The sequence below is a fragment of the Heterocephalus glaber genome, unplaced genomic scaffold, assembly GCF_053883595.1.
Source record: "Heterocephalus glaber isolate CG9 unplaced genomic scaffold, H.glaber_assembly_v1.0 deba00001553, whole genome shotgun sequence".
NCBI classification, from domain to species: Eukaryota; Metazoa; Chordata; class Mammalia; order Rodentia; family Bathyergidae; genus Heterocephalus; species Heterocephalus glaber.
The window spans coordinates 11,666,690-11,684,597 of NW_028258344.1; the positions used below are offsets into that span (position 1 = coordinate 11,666,690).

The 17,908-nt window shown below is 36.4% G+C and overlaps 1 protein-coding gene across 23 annotated transcripts in view; it reads left to right on the top strand.

Moving 5' to 3' along the window:
* The window catches only part of Cspp1 (centrosome and spindle pole associated protein 1), a 142,098-nt gene that overhangs the window by 17,634 nt on the left and 106,556 nt on the right, over positions 1-17,908 (top strand). For 20 of the 23 annotated variants that reach the window (XM_021256047.2, XM_021256044.2, XM_021256051.2 and 17 more), the window contains exons 2-3: positions 5,996-6,104; positions 8,283-8,382. In XM_021256047.2, the coding sequence (XP_021111706.1) occupies positions 6,006-6,104; positions 8,283-8,382 (199 nt within the window). In that variant the 5' untranslated portion in view covers positions 5,996-6,005. Of the gene's footprint in view, positions 1-5,995; positions 6,105-8,282; positions 8,383-17,908 lie in introns of those variants that run through there. The other 3 variants (XM_021256055.2, XM_021256056.2, XM_021256045.2) reach the window with 2 other exon arrangements.

A 17,908-nucleotide genomic window follows, 5' to 3' on the forward strand; every position in this document is an offset into this window, starting at 1 on the left:
CTTCCAGCATGTTTCTGAGCTCATCTATTTTTTTTTTTATCTGTTTCTGTTCTAGATCCTCTAATCATGTCTTTCACTCTGCTTACCATCTCTGTGGATATCTGGGAGATTATTTCTGCTTTGAATTTTTCTAGAGGCTCATTCATCTGTTTTGTTACTTCCTGTGCTATCAGTTCAGGGTATCCAGGTGGTTGGTTATGGGACTTTTCCATCTCATTTCCCCCAGGATTGACCCTTTTTGGGGTGGAAGTCTCAGCTTGTGCCTTGCTTAAATGTCTTCTCATTTCTGTTTTTGGTACTGTCCTTGGTTTGACTCCTGGGTTGATAGTTTGAAATTGCTTATTGTAGGTATCTTTGTTGTTTGTAATTAGAACCCTTATGGAATGTTTCCTTCTCAGAGGTATCTTCTAGATATAGCTGGTCTTTAAGTTTTGAGTCTCTAATAATTCTGAGGCTATCTCATTTTCTTTATACTAGGAAGGTTCATTGATTAGATCAATACTAACACCTTAGCCCAAGTGATACAATCAGCAACACCATTGTATCAAGTACATCTTTCAAAATGACATTTTGTGGTAGTTATTAATCTATCACCTTTAGCTGTGTGACTTAAATCAAGATTGAGGACCAACCCAACACATAGTGAGTAAACTCTTCAATATAACAACTTTACCCTTTGGGATGGGGAGTTAGAAGGGGTTGGGGAGGGAGGGACAGATGGGAAGAAGGATAGGGGTGGTTAGCAGTGTGGTCAGAGGACACAGGTGAGAGGGAAAGAGAGAATACTAGGAAAATAAAGAAGAACTCTGAATGAGGACCAAAACAGGGGCAAAAAGGGAAGATGAACAATGTGGGAGAGCAAGAGAGTGAGTGTAAGAGAGAGAGAAAGGAAAGAGAAAAGAAAAAAGGAGAGAAAAACGGATATTTGCAAAGGGTAGGGAAAAAAAATTAAAGATAAGAGGAGCAAAAGCAAAGAAAAGAGAAAAAAACCCAAGATAATAAAACTAATTTGGGAATAAAAAATAACAATGAAGATGAAGGGCCTTTTTCAGGGTATGTCTCTGGTGTCACAATAGACAACGTGGATTGCAGTGTGCAGATATAAGTCAATGAGTCTTAGCAAGCTAGTCGCAGACCCATGAGATTCAGGCAGATTTCTGGCTGCAAGCCCCAAGTTGAGCTCCCTGTCCTCCTGTAGGGTTGAACTCTGCAGAGTTGTATTGCAGGTTCCAGCTGCCCTTCCCCTGAAGATAGTCCCGGTCCTGATGGGAGATGAAGATGACTCCAACTTACCCAGCACAGTGGTCTGGTGGTCCGGTGTCCTCTGCGTCTTTTTAGTGTGCAACCAAGTGGCTGTACAGAGGAGCTGGCGGGTGGGGGCGGGGGGGGGTGTCCAGTGGATTGCTGCCGGGGCGAGGGCTGATTCGGAGAGTTCTGTGTGACTCGCGACATTGCTACAGTGTCCGCAGACATGCCTGTCTGCAGTGGGCTGATGACCAGGTTTTTAAAATATCTTTCTTTTAATTATTCCTTCTATGTATTTTTTTTTCCAGCTTCAATTATTCTGTCACTTCTGCAAGTAAACATTGCCCAGTATTTATTTCTGGGTTATTGCTTATGCTTATTTACTAGGGCCTTAACTATTATGTTTAAAATAGTTAACTCTTAAGTAAACATCTCTACTATGGTTCATTTCCTTGAATTTGAATTTCTAACCATCTGGTGGAAATTTCCATTAGCACATCTCACTAGCTTCAACTTAATGTTTATAAACCAAACCTTTCCAAATTAGCCAACTTGTTCTGACTTATTTTTAGGCAGGATTCCATGCACAGTTTGTTTCTAAGCCTTATCACATTGGTCACTAGTAGCTTCCTGTCACATAGCCAGTTAGCAACAAAATTTGATGAGGTTTTGGAAAGGATAGGTTTAGGAAAATTCTAGTTTCAGTGAGAAGAGTAGTCTTAAAAAAAGACTACTGGTGTTGGCCTGGTGTGGTGGCACATGCCTATAATCCCAGCACCTGGGAGGTTGAGGCAAGGAGGTTTGCTGTGATTTTGAGGCCAGCTTGAACAAATGTGAGTCCCTATCTCAAAAAACAAAACAAAACAAAACAAAACAAAAAAACCCCAGACACCCTCCCCTCAAGAAAACCCCAAAATGGTGCTGGAGCCAGGTGCATGCCTGTAATCCCAGCCACTCAGGAGGGTTTCTTTAATCTTTTTTTTTTTTTTTTTGGTATTGGGGATCAAACTCGGGACCTTGCACTTGCAAGGTAGGCAGTGGAACCACTGAGCTAAATCCCCAGCTGAGGAGGTTTTTTTGGTGGTGGTACTGGGGATTGAGCCCAGTACCTTTGCACTGGCCTACATCCCCGAACCAGGTTTTAATGTTTTATTTTGAGACAGGGTCTCACTAAGCTTCTACAATGGCCAGGCTTGACTCAAACTTATTATCCTTCTGCTTCAGCATCCCAGAGTGCTGGGATTATAGGTTTGTGCCATGCCTGGTTTCTAGCTACTCTGGAGGTTGAGGCAGGAGGATCAAGAATTAAGAGATCAGCCTGGACAATTTATTGAGACCCTGTCTTAAAATGAAAAGGGCTAGGGATATAGCTCAGTGGTGTTGGACAACTCTGGGTTCTATCTCCAGTACCACCACCAAAAAAAAATAAAAGTGCCTAAATAATGTTATATTCATATACTGAAAAAATAAATTGAACCTGACTTTTACCTTCTACACTCTAAAAATTAACCTTAAATGGCTCATAGGCTTAAATTGAGAGAGGAAACTTAAAACTTTCTGAAAGAAAACAGAAGAACATAGTGTGCCAGGCAAAGATTTCTTTGATGACACAAAAAGCTCAAACAATAAACTGATTAAAAACTGTCAAAAAATTGATAAATTGGCCTTGATAAAAATGAAATACTTTTACTGTTAAGACAATATCATTAAGAAAACTTACAAACCACAACCTGGGAGAAAGTATTTAAAAACATATTTGATAGTGGATTTGTATAAAGTAAATATCAAGATATCTTGTAATCTAGTGAGAAGAAAACAATGTAATTATGAAAATGGGCAGAATATTTGAATAGGCACTTAGCCAATGATTATATGTATGAGTATATAAATGGTAAATAAGCACATGAAGACATGCTCAACAGCATAGTCATTAGAGAAATGCAAATTAAAACCATATAGAGCTGGGTGTGGTGGTGCATACATGTATTCCCAACACGGGAAGGCTGAGGCAGGAGGATTGCAAGTTTGAGCTCAGCCTGGGCAATTTAGCAATTTAGCAAGACTGTCTTTTTAAATTTTTTTTGGTACTGGGGAACAAACTCGGATCCTTTCAAGACTCTCTTAAAAAATGAAATGGGCTAGTGATATATCTCAGGGCAAAGGCCCTGGGTTCAGACTCCAGTACCATAAGAACCTAAACAAAACAAAAATCACACAGAGATATTATTACATACCCAGTAGAATAGCCAAGATCAAAAAGAATGAAAATAGCAAGCTTTGGTGAGATTGTATAGAAATTGTAACCCTCATGCATTGCTGATTGGAATATAAAATGATATAGCCAGTATACTTTTAGGAATGTCCTCAATATATTAAACATAGAATTTATATGACCCAACAATTTTGCTAGATATATGTCAAAGAGAATTGAAAACATGTTCACACAAAAACCTGTATATGAAAGTTCATAACAACATCATTCATAAATAGCCAAAATGGAAACAACCCAAATGTTTGTATGCCATTTCCATGTGATAGAGTACAATTTAGCAGTAAAAAACCAACAAACTACTTACTAATAGATGTCTACATAGATATGTACTTACTGATAGATGACTACAAATATAAATCTCAGAAAAAGCAGAAGAAGCCAGATAAAACTACATATTATATATCATCCATTTATAGGAAATTACCAGATTAGGCAAAGCTGTAGAGATGGAAGAGAGATAGTTTCCCAAGTTGAGGATGGGAGTAAGGAATGACTGCAAGGGGGTATGAGGGAACTTCTTGGGATGATTGAAATATTATAAAATATGACTGTGATGACACTTGAACAACTATGAATTTATTAAAACTCATTGGAGCCACTCACTAAAATGAAGGAATTTTTTAGTATATAGATTATTTCTCAGTTAAAATGCAGTTTATGAGTTTTAAAATTCTAGGGCTTATTAACACCTTCTTTTTTTTTTGGGACTGGGGATCAAATTTGAGTCCTTGCATTTGCGCAGCAGGTTGCTAAACCACTGAGCTAAATCCCCGGCCCTAGGGCTTATTAACAAAAGGAATTCCACGTTGATAATAAACCAGTAAATGGGATGAACAAAATGACTCTTGTTTACCGTAGAATGAAAGTGCTAAATGTGTAGAGAGTGGTGGAATTAGAAAACTAGCATTTTGCAGCCATCTAGAATCAGATTGGACCAACCAAGAGTTGCCAATGTAGAGCTGGGCATAGTAGCACATGCCTGTGATCCTAACCTTCAGGAGGCTGAGGCAGGATGATCCAGAGTTTAGGGCCAGACTGGGCTGCATAGCTAGTTCATGTCTGGCCTGGACCGGACTGAGACTCTGTCTCAAAAGAAAAAAAAAAAAGGGAATTGCCAATCTAAATGTAGGGACACATGTTGATTAGGAGTAGAGTATTTTCATAGTCTAAAAATATCCCCAAACAGACTGCTTTCTTGTAACAAGAGTTCAGAAGAAATCAGACAACATCTTTACTAGGCGATTCAGTAATTACTTCACTAGTGAAATATGTCTCTCTGCTGGTGACACCTTGAGAATGACATAGCTAAGTGTAGTATTCATGGTAAGAATGTTTAACCTGAATTTAGTCATTAGCAAACATCAGGCAAACCTCAGATGAGGGATATTCTGTTAAAAAGGGTGGTTAGTGGATGGGTTGTATTAAAATATTATTAATGTCATGAGAGACAAAGGAAGGTTTTGGAGATGTTCCAAATTAAAAGCCAAAGAGACATAGAATAGTAAACTGCAATACCTAAACTAGACTGTGTCCTGAGCTGGAGAGAGATAGAAAGAGGTACTGTATGAGCCATTATTGGGTCAATTGACATATTGGAACTTGTACAATAGATTAGTTTAAAAAACCAGTGTTTCTAAAGTAGATAATTATGTTGCAATTATGTAAGAAGATGACTCAGTTCTACTTTTAGATCCCCAGAGGTGCTGAGGATCCAACCCAGGCCTCTTCCTGCTAAGGAAGCACTGTATTACTCAACTACATTCTCAGCCCATTCTTAAGAAATGCACACTGGAGAGTTTAGGGTAAAGGGCTATGAGATATGTAATTCACCCTCTGAATAATTTTAGAAAAACTATGTATGTATATACAGAGAATGGCCTTGTGGGCACAAGCAAAAATAAGGCAGGTGGAGCAAAATCTTACCAATAAGGAATTAATAAATAGTAGGTTGTGTTCTTGGTATTATTTTTGTAATCTTTCTGTAAATTAGAAATTATCTCCATATAATCAAATTATTTATCTTTGAAAAAATACTTTGGCTCAAGCATTAAAATTTTTAAAAAATTTCTTTAAAGTATGTCGTAGGCTTTTCTGGGGAGTTGGGAGAGGAATCAGGCAGGCATATTTATGATGATTATCATAATCAGTTAGATTATTTAATGAATTATTTAATGAATCATTTAAAAAAGCATTCTTGAAATCTACATTTGTGAATTAAGATAGTATATTTTGTACTGTTTGCTTTTCAGAAATAAGTTTGAAGTTCTCAGTTTGATAAGTGGAATTGAATAGTAAATGTGGACTAAACCTTTATTTTATTTTTGGTACCAGGGATCGAACTCAGGGTCGTTGTGCCTGGGCAGCAGGCGGCGAAACCACCGAGCTAAATCCCTGGCCCTAAACCTTTATTTTAATATTTAGGCTAAAAATCCTGCAATATATTTGTATTCATTGAAGAAGTTTCTTTTTTCCCCCCAGAAGCTTCAAAATGGATGATAATTTGGATAAATTTATTGAAGAGCGTAAAGCCAAACTGGCCAAAGATAAAGCAGAACTGGAACGTGACCCACCTTACATGGAAATGAAGGTAAAGTTAATAATTTAGTTCTAACATATTTTTGTTAAAATTGTTTCTATGTAAATGTGAAACCTCTTCTTGTATAAGTAAGAATCTTCTATTTCATACTTTAATTTGGCCATGGTATCATTCTGACTCTTGAAAACGTGATTCCAGGTAAGATTTTGGTGATTATGAATGCAGTTTTTCTTTTTCATTCTTTTAGGCAAGGTCTCACTATGTAGTTCTGGCTGACCTTGAATTCACTGTGTACCCCAGGCTGGCTTTGAACTTGTGGTGATCCTCCTGCCTCAGCCTTCTGAGTGCTGGGATTACAAATATGTACCACCATGCCTGGCTAAGTACAGTTTTTCTTTTGTGATGTAATATATCACAATATTTCTTCTCTTGGATTGGAGTTTTAATGAATGATTATGTGCTCCACAAAATGTTTAGGAAACCAGTTCTTGTACAAAGAACTTCCAGAATAAAAACCAAAACAGAAGTAAAGGCAAATTTTCATATTCTGTGATATAAAGTTAGATTATTTAATGAATCATTTAAAAAAGCGTTCTTGAAATCTACATATGTGAATTAAGATAGTATATTTTGTAGTTTGCTTTTCAGAATATAAATTTGTTAATATGATTTTTTCTGAAAACATTGTCTAGAAAGTTTAAGTTTTTCTCATTTTGACAAGTGATTTGTCCGTTTGGCAAATGCTGAGAATACTGCGCTAATCTAGACACATGTGACTTCATCTCTCTTGTATGTAATGAGGGTACAGCATGTAGATTAGTCTGTGCCATATGTTGGGTTGTAACAAGAGTTAACCATATATATTAGTTTGGCCAAATTATTTCTGGCTCACCTGTTGTCCATGTCTCATCTGGTTTAGCATTTGTCCTGGACAAAGGTATCTGGTTGAAATGATAATTTGGACACTAATTAAGAGGTAATTTTACTTACATAGCTACTATTTATTGAGTGCTAGCTATGGACAAGACATAGTTTTAAAGGTTATATTTCAAAGTAATCTATGAGATAAGTACTGTTGTAATTTTCCGGATGACTAAACTGAGATATGGGGAGGTAAGTACAATATAAGAGGTGATCTAGTCGGTGGAGCCAGGCTTTGGTCCTTGGTAACCTGACTCCGGTGCTTGTTTTCTCAGCCACCTTACTAGGTTGCCTTCATTCCACAAAAATCCTCCATAAAAATAATAACAAGGGGTTATGCAAAGGTCTTTGTATGTATCGTTTCATTTAGTCATAACATGCGTGAGTGGGAGAATTTTGTTTTGTTTAATATATCAAAAAAAGTGAAGGGCTGGGGATTTAGCTCAGTGACACTGTGCCTGCCTCGAAAGTGCAAGGTCCTGACTTTGATCCAAGGTACCAAAAACAAACCAAACAAACAAACAGTGAAGCTCAACAGTGGTAGATTCAGGATTAAAAGCTTCACTGAGCTCTGAAGTCTTTGCTCTTAATCACTGTAGTATTGAGAGCTAGTTGCACAGTGTTTGGAGTTATATAGTTTGGAGTGCATAAATTTAAATATAGGTTTATTATCTGTAATATTAAGTAGCACATAATTCTTTTTTTGTTTTTTGTGGTGCTGAAAAACATGAATAATAACCTTTATGTCTATTCCAGAGTCACCTGCTCATTGAGGCTTTGTAGTTCCTCCCATAGCTTTTCTGGGCCTCTTAACCTTGTTTTTACATTTTTTTCCATAATCCATCCCTGTCACTATATATCACAGAGTCTAATTGTGTATTCTTATTGTGTTTCTCCCCAGCAGTTTTTAGGTTTTATAATGGCAGAATTCTCTCTCTCTCTCTCTCTCTCTCTCTCTCTCTCTCTCTCTCTCTCTCAAATGCTTAGGATTTACTAGGAAATCAGTGAATATTTCTTGATAAGTGAATAAGTTAAATACTAGAATATTAAGGGCTAGGGATGTAGGTCAGTGGGTAGAATGCTTGTCTGCTATGTGTTAAACCCTAGGTTTCAGTCCCAGTACCACCCTACATTAGAATATTTATTATAGTATTTAAATATCTTTGGTTAATTTCTCACACCTTACACTAAATCTCTTCTAGAATGTACCATGTAATTTTGTCAAGCTGTTTAATGGAAGTTTTGAGGTGAATTGCATACTTTGTTAGATTTTTTTTCCCCCTGATTTGTAAATATTATGTCTTTCAGGGAAAGACATCAGAGAAGCTTTCTGAAAATAGTAAAATATTAATCTCCATGGCTAAGGAAAACATACCACCAAACAGTCAACAAACCAGGGGATCTTTAGGTATGTCATGAGATGAGCTAAATTGTACTGCAAATGTGGTAATAAAGATAATTTTTTAAAAAGTAAAAAAATGTGCTTAGTTGATCTTGAGAGAAACTCTTAGGCTGTTGTGAAAAAAATTTCTCTTGTCAGAAAAAGTATTTCTTTGGAATCCCACTAATTTTCCTCTCTGGAATCTTATATAAGACAATATGGTCTATATTGTACCTATTTTTGTATGATATTGATTTGGTTACAGTTTATGGAAATCATAGCAGTAAGTACATGTAATGTAATTAAAAATTAATTGAAAAATTTGAATGGAATTTGTTGTGTGTGTATGTGAGAGAGAAAGAAACTTATTTGTTGACTAAAAATGGTGGATTTGCTTTGTTTAAAAAATCAAAGGAATATACTTAAGGGATACTAATGTTATTTGATAAAAGTGTCCTTTAAATATTGATGACTATATTGTAAGAAAGTTAAAGCTACAGATATACAGAGTTTTTAGTATATGTACTGTTGAAGCAAGCACTATAGCCATATAGATTTTTGATTATGATTTGGTATGAAAATACTTGAAAATATTGAAAACAGTATTTGAAAAGTTTTACCACATTTTGGCTTATTGGAAAGTATACTTTTTTTGCGATACTGGGGATCGAACTCAGGATCGAACTTGTGCTTCCGAGGCAGGCAGCGATGCCACTGAACTAAATCACTGGCCCTGGAAAGTATGCTTTTTTTTTTAATTCTTAAGTTCTTTTATTGGTACATTTTAGGTATACAATACGTTTACATTTATCATTGGGTGTTTGTACCTGTACATGATGTATCTTGATTCTTATTTTTTCCCCATTCCCTGTGCACCCTTCACCCCCTCCACCCTTCCCTATTTACATAGACTTTGTTTCCATTTTTTTTTCTTTTCTCATAATTTTTCCTTTCCCTTCTTTCCTTTCCCCTTCCCCTCCCTTCACCTCCTACCTCTTTGGACCTTTTTTCCTATTTCAAATTATCAATTATTCATTTAAATCATTTTAACCCTTATTTACACTTTCAGTTTCTCACGCTAGAGAAACTGTTTGGTATTTACACATGTGTGTCCTATTTATTTCACTTAAGAGTATGGCCTCAATATGCATTCATTTAGCTATAAATTGTTACACCCAGCGAGAGAGAAACCAGAGACCGATATTAAATCCACACGGGAGTTTATTACCGGCTGGGACTGAGCCGAGCATCGGACTGGAGCCCGGACTGGGGGGAGACAAACATGTTTTATACACCTTTGAGGCCAACAGTCTCTAAGTCCCCCTATGGGATAGAACTAGCAAAGCAAACAAAAGGTACAGAAGGGGAATGTCCTGCTGTTAGAACATTTGTAAAACAATACTTGATTAATTGTTGTTTCTAAAAGACTTTCTAAGGAAGGGGAGGAGGTTTCTAAGCTTCCTCCTTTCAAGTTCGTCTAAAGGGCAGGCAGGTGCGTCATTCAGCAGCAATATGGAGTCTGTTTTGCTTACTTGGGGCCTTCATAAATGACTCTAGTTTCTCATTCTTTGTGGCTGAGTAGTACTCCATTTTATAAAAAAACCACATCTTTATCCGGTTGGAAAGTATACTTTTTAAAAAAGAAAACTTATGAATATTTATAATGTATGTTTTGTGAATTATGATGACTGAAACTTTTTCAAAAAGCAAAAATTAGACAAGTCCAATTGATTCTAATGCCTAAATCTCAAACGAGTCCACTTTTCTCTAACTCCACTGGCATTCTTTCATGTAGGGCTTCATGTCTCTCATTCAGATTTTTTCAGTAGCTTCCTGTTGTTTTTGATTTATAGTTTAGCCTACTCTACTGTACTTCTCTTTTGTACTTTTTTGATATCTTTCCAAAAAACAAATCTGATCATGTTAGTCTCTGCTGCAAACCTTTCAGTGGCTTCATGTTTCCATTTAATTTCACCATTTCATTACTTTTAGATTGGGTTGGCCCTTCCTACCATTTCCTCCTGTGGCATTGGTTCTCCCTAAAGAATAGTTTTGAATTTGTTCAGCTCTCCGTTTTATCACAGAGTCATGCTAGCTTACCTGCTATTGTATTTCCACTATTTAACACTTCTTGGAACTTTGGTGCATGGCGAAGATGTTTTGAGTGACTTACTTTTTCAGTATTCTCATTTCAAAAATACAGTCAATTCTCCTGGGCATGTAGAATTTAGTTTTCATGGAATTTTTATTGCTGACTGAAACTAATTATCCTTGAAGCACGTAAAATCTTACTAAAGAATAACATATGGGTCGACTAATTTTATAACTTAAAAGCATTCAGTTATTTACCTTTTTCCTGAATTATTGTGAATTTAAAATTAGGTGAAATACATAGTTTTTGACTCTGGGAAAAATATAATTTGGCAACTGAGAGTTTTCCTTAAGTGGTTTCATCTATGACTGATGAAAAACTGGTCTGATATAGGCCAATTTGAAATTATCTTTTGTCTTAAAACTGTGACAGACATGAATAAGTAAGCATGGTAATAATAATATATAAATCAGAAATAATCATTTTAGCTAATGAAAACAGTATTGATAACATATAACTCTCATGTAACATTGTATTTTCATGATTTTATAAATTTATTTCTGTTACATCCTGTTGATATACATGGATACCATCCATGTGGCTCATTTTTTCACAATTTTACCCCCCACGAAAGAATTTGAAGTAACATTACAGTGACTTTTGATACCAATTACCTGGACTTGAACCAAGACTTAGGACACAGTTCTATATGAGACTGCTCTCACTTTGGATCACCAGCTGCAAGTTTAGAGATTCTCAGATCATCTTCACTTCTTGCCAGCTGGTAAAATATTTGGGGCCATCTGCTACCCCACTTGGGTTCAGTAATTACCATGAATGACTACAGAACTCAGACTTATGATTATAGTTTTACTTTACTACAAGTATGCAAAGCAGAACCAGTTAAAGAGAGAATCACATAGGGCAAGGTGTGGGAGTCCACATGTGAATTTCTGATGGCCTTAGGGGTGCATCACTCTCTTGGCACATTAGTGTGTGACAGTCTACAGAGCATTCCAAGCAGGCTCACTTAGAGTTTCAGTGGTCACAGTTTTTATTGGGGTTTCTTGGTGTAAGATGATTGAATTGTTGCTCATTGGCTCAATTTTTAGGCCTTATACTCTCTCCTTAGGTCTGGTTGATGTCACATGGGCCAAAGGCCCCACTGTCTAATCCTGTGGTTGGTCTTTCTGCATGTTCAGCCTCCATCTGGGTCATCTCTTTATATAAGCTCTCTAGGAGCTTCCCATAACTTAACTTCATATAAACTATTAGGTAAGGGCGAGAGAACCACCATGAATAACACAGACATCACAGACCAATAGTCTTCATTAATACGGATACCAGAATCCTCAAGAAAATATTAGCATATTTAATCTAGCAACATATAAAAATAATTATTCACTATTGGCTAAGAGATTTATTCCAGGATTGAAAGTTTAGTATTAACACCTGAAAATTAATGTAATGTACTACATAGAGTTAAGGACATAATCATCTCAATAGATCCAGAAAAAGCATTGGACAAAATCCAGGGTGTGTTCAGGATTAAAAACTATTAAGAAACTAAGAACAGAAGAGATCCTTTATTTGTCAAAAAAGGACAAATATAAAATACTTAGTGCCAATATCATCATGATGGCTTATGACTATATGCTTTCCTTCTAAGAGCAGGAACAAGGCAAGAATGTCTGCTTCTACCACTTTTAGTCAATATTCCACAGAGGGTTTTAGCCAGAATAATGAGAGAAGAAAAAAGCCATCAAGGCTAGAGAGGAGTAATGAAATTATATTTGTAGATAACATGATTCTGTTTGTAGAAAATCTTAAGGAGTTCACAAAAATTATTAAATGAATTAAGTTCACTTGATATGAGATCAATATCCCAAAATGAGTGGTATTTCTATGATCCCACTCATGATAGAATAAAATATAGTAAAATACTTGACTAAATTTAATTAAACAAAGTACAAGACTTACACATAGAAAACATAAATACTAATCATGGCTGAGGGAAATTAAAGAATGTGTAAGTAATTGGGGAGGCAGTCTATGTTTGTGGATTAGAAGTCTCTCAATTGCCAAAGCATAGAAAGATGTGCATAGCGTACTACATGATAAGAAAGCAAACAATGTTCAAATTTCAAATTGCTCTTGATAAGCGTTATTTATTTATTTATTTATTTATTTATTTAGCCTTTTTTCCCCCCAGGACCTTATGTATGTTAGCTAGGTCTTGCTAAATTGCTCAGGCTGGCATTAAACTTGTGATCTTCCTGCCTCAGTCTCCGAGTGGCTGGGATTACAGTTTTAGGCTGTCACGCCTGGCTTTGTTTTATTTATTTGTTTATTTTCTGCAGTACTAAAGTTCGAACTCAGAGCCTTTATACTTAGCTGCATCACCAGCCCTTTTTAATTTTTTTTTTTTTTTTTTTTGACTTGTGAGGCGGAGTCTTGCTAAGTTGCCATGTTACCCAGGCTGGGCTTGAATTTGTGACCTTTGCCTCCCAGAGTGCTGGGATTGTACAGGTGTGTACTATCACACCTGGCTATTTATTTTTTTTGACAAAGAAAACTTTTTGATTCTCAGTGTTTCTAATGTTTCAAATTTCATTGTACTAGATATTAGTTTCACTATTTAAAAATTACCCTGTGTATTTATAGCAGTAGAGTTTCTAATGTTTTGTTAAAAACTCATAAAGGTGTCAAAAAAATTGTAGATTTCTCCTTGATCTTTAAAGATTGCTGCTGCTTCAGCTTGCCCGGTTATTCATATGGTTCTGCAGTACCATGCAAAATAAGCAGTACTGTGCATCATGTTCAAAGTGGCTGTATTCCAGGAATGCAAGATTCATTTAATATTTGAAAGTCAGTATAATTTATCATCTTAAAGAAATAAAAGCAAACAAATTATATAATTATTGATAAATGTAGAAAACAGCATTTGATGAAATTCATTACTATTATGATTAAAATTCTCAGCATTCTAGTAGAAGGCAGTCTCCTTAATCAGATATAGTAGTTATAAAAAATCCTATATTTTAGTATTATACTCACTGGTAAAATATTGATTGCGTTTTCCTTGAGTTGAGAAAAAAATGCATGGTTGTCATCTATCACTGATTTTTTAAAAAGATTATATTGAAATATTTAATTAGTATGATAAGGCAAGACAAAAGGCATAAAGTTTAGAGAGGAGGAGACTTTTATTTACAGATCACATGATTGTTTTTAGGTAGAACATCAAAAAGAATCTATAGGCCAGGTACAGTGGCACACACTTTAATCCTAGCATTCTGGGAGGCTGAGACAGGAGGAATTTGTGTCCACACTAGGCAATTTAGCAGCTTAGCAAGACTCTGTCTCAAAATAAAAAGGATTGAGGATGTAGCTCAGTGTGAAGACCCTGTACTCAGTCTCCAGTACTGCAAAAACAAAATGAAACCCTACAATTAGATTTAGTCACCATAAAGCAAACAATGCAAAGCAACACATCCCCCCCCCCCCCAAGTTGTGTTCTACGTGACTACTGTGGAAAAACTTTTGGAAGCTTGTACCTAGTTTTGTCTGGACTTCTACCTATTTGCCTTTTCCCTTTGCTAATTTTGCTTTGTATCTTTTCACTGTCATAAATTATAAGTCTAAATACAGTGACTTCTGTGTCCCAAAAAGACACATTGGTTGGTGTCACAATTGGTTGGTGATCCTAACCAATGACCAGACTTGGGGGTGCTCTTGGGGATTCTCAACATACTCCTTTTCTTTCTTTCCTTGGTTGCTTTTCAGCTCCCTCACCCCTAGTCTTTGGTAATCCCCATCTTCTGTATCTAAAGTTTCTTCTTTTTTTTTAGAACTTTTTGAGACAGGCTCTTCTAACATAGTTCAGGCTGGCCTTGAACTCATGGTGCTCCTACTGCCTCCTACTCCCAAGTACTGAGATTACAGGCATGTACCACCACGCTAGGCTAAAGGTTTCAGATGTTTTTAGTTACATAGCTTAAAGCTTAGACAAAGGTAAAAATTGAAATTAATAAAGATTTTAGGAAGTAAAGCAAAATTATTGATGTTTTCACTAACCTTTAGTTTTGTTTTTCATTTATTTTTGGATTTTTGAGACAGTGTCTTTTTTTTAAATTAAATTCTTTTATTGGTACATTGTAGGTATACAACACAATTACATTTCTCATTGGGAATTGTACCTTTACATAATCCATCTTGGTTCTTATTTTTTCCCCATTCTTAGCCCTCCCTTCACCCCCCCTACCCTTCCCTATTTACAAAGACTTTTCTTCCATTTATTCCATCTCTCATCATTTTTCTTTCCCTTCTTTCCTTTCCCCTGCCCCTCCCACTACCCCAACACCTTTGCATCTTTTCTTCCTATTTTACATTATCGATTATTCATTCTAATCATTGGTACATTTTAGGTATACAATATAATGACATTCATCATTGGAAATTTGCACCTTTACATAGTCTCTCTTGGTTCTTATTTTTCACCCTTGCCCAGCCCTCCCTTCAACCCCTCCAGTCCTCCCTATTTACAAAGATTTTGTTCCTATTTTTCCATTTTCTCATATTAATCCCATTCCCTTCTGTCCTTTCCCCTAGCCCTCCCACTTCTTTCCCCTTTGCCCCTTTTCTTCCTATTTCACATTACCTATTATACATTTAGTCCTTATTTACACTTTCAGTTTCTCACACCAGAGAAACTATTCGGTATTTATACATGTGTGTCCTATTTATTTCACTTAAAAGTATCGCCTCAATGTGCATCCACTTAGCTATAAATGTCTCTAATTTCTCATTTTTTATGGCTGAGTAGTACTCCATTTTATAAAAAAACCACATTTTCTTTATCCAGTCTCCAGTTGATGGGCATTTGGGCTGTTTCCAAGTTTTATCACAAACTGCTGCTATGAACATGGGCGCACATATATCACTGTGGTATGATTCTTTGAATTCTTTGGGGAAGATCCCCAGCAGTGGAATAGCAGGGTCAAATGGGACTTCCAGTCCTAGTTCTTTGAGGTATCTGCATACTGATTTCCACAGTGGTTGCACCAGTCTACACTCCCACCAGCAGTGGAGCAGTGTTCCTCTTTCCCCACAGCCCCACCAGCATTTGTTATTGGTTGATTTCATGATAGCAGCCATTCTTTCTGGAGTAAAGTGGAATCTCAGTGTTGTTTTCATTTGCATCTCTCAAATGACCAGTGATGTTGAACATTTTTTCATGTATTTATTTGCTGTTTCTACTTCTTTGTCTGAGAAATATCTGTTCATTTCAGATGCCCATTTTTGGATTGGGTCTTTAAATTTGGGAGGTCTGATCTTTTTAAGTTCTTTATAGATTCGAGATATTAGACCTTTGAGGAAGAGCAGGTGAAGATTTTTTCCCACATTGTGGGTTGTCTCTTCACACTGCTGGTGGTTTCTCTTGCTGTGCAGAAGCCTTTTAATAAGAAGAGATCCCACTTGTTGATTGTTTGTGCTAGTTCACGGGCACCTGAGGTTTTGTTCATAAAATCTTTTCCTGCACCAATGTCTTCAAGGGTTCTACCTAACCTCTGTTCCAACTGGTTCAGAGTTTCTATTTTAATATTTAGATCTTTAATCCATTTTGATTTTAGTTTAGTGTGCAGTGCGAGATATAGGTCTAGTTTTAATCTTTGGCAAGTTGAAGGCCAGTTTTTCCAGCACCATTTATTAAAGAGGCTATCTTTCCTCCAGTGAGGGTGTTTGGCTCCTTTATTGAAGATGAGATGGCTGAGTGTGTCTGGCATTGTTTCTGCATCTTCTAATCTGTTCCACTGTTCCTCAGGTCTGTTTCTTTGCCAGTACCATGCTGTTTTTATCACAATAGCTTTGTAGTAGAGTTGTAGGTTGGGGGTTGTGCTACCCCCTGCCATGTCTTTGTTACCTAGAATTGCTATTGCTATTCTGGGTCTCTTCTTGTTCCAAATGAATTTTTGGATTGTTTTCTCAAGGTCCATGAAGTATGCTGCTGAGATCTCAATGGGAATTGCATTAAATCTATATAGCAGTTTTGGAAGTCTGGCCATTTTCACTATATTAATCCTTCCTACCCAGGAGCAGGGGATGTCTGTCCATTTTCTGATATCATCTTCAATCTGTCTTTTCAGAGTGCCATAGTTTTCAGAGAAGAGGTCTTTGATTTCTTTCGTTAGGTTGATTCCTAGGTATTTCAGTTTTTTGGATGCTATTGTGAAAGGAATTATTTGCCCTATTTCTCTCTCAGTGAGTTTGTCATTCGTGTAGAGGAAAGCTGTTGATTTTTGTGTGCTGACCCTGTAACCAGCTACTTGACTGAATTTGGTTATTAAGTCTAGAAGACTTTTGATGGAGTTCTTGGGGTCTTCTATGTAGAGTATCACGTCATCTGCAAATAATGACAATTTGACTTCTTCATTTCCTATCTTTATTCCTTTTATTTCTTTCTCTTGTCTAATTGGCATGGCTAATGTTTCCAGAACTATATTGAACAAGAGTGGTGATAGTGGACATCCTTGTCTTGTTCCTGATTTTAGTGTGAAGGATTTAGGTTTTTGACCATTTAGTATGATATTGGCTATTGGTTTTTCATTGATGTCTTCTATCAGTTTGAGGTAGAGACCATCTATTCCAATTTTTTGTAGGGTTTTTATCATAAATGCATGTTGGATTTTGTCAAATGCTTTTTCTGCATCTATGGAGATAATCATATGGTTTTTGTCCTTGGCTCTATTGATATAGTGTATTACATTGATTGATTTGTGTATATTGAACCATCCCTGCATCCCTGGGATGAATCCCACTTGATCAGGGTGTATGATCTTCTTGATGATCTTCTGCATTCTGTTTGCCATTATCATATTAAGGATTTTTGCATCTATGTTCATTAGTGAGATTGGCCTATAGTTCTCCTTTCCGGTTGGGTTTTTCTCTGCTTTGAGGATCAAGGTGACGCTTGCTTCCAGGAATGAATTTGGGAGTATTGCTTCCCTTTCAATTTCATTGAAGAGTTTAAACAGTAGTGGCAGCAGTTCCTCTCTAAATGTCTTGCAGAATTCAGCAGTGAAGCCATCAGGCCTGGGCTTTTCTTAGTTGATAAGTTTTTGATTACATTTTCAATTTCATTTGTTGCTATTGGATTGGTTAGAATTTTTAGGTCTTCTTCGCTCAACTTTGGTAATTCATATTTATCAAGGAATCTGTCCGTTTCTTCTGTGTTGTCCATCTTATTGGTGTTTAGGTTCTGGAAGTAGGTAATGATGATCCTCTGGATTTCTGCTGGGTCCGTTGTGATTTCACTCTTTTCATTCCTAATTGCATGGATTTGGGCCTTTTCTTTCCTTTTTCTGCTAAGGTTGGCTAAGGGTTTGTCAATTTTGTTGATTCTTTTGAAGAACCAACTCTTAGCTTCATTGATTTTTTTGTATCGTTCTCTTAGTCTCCATT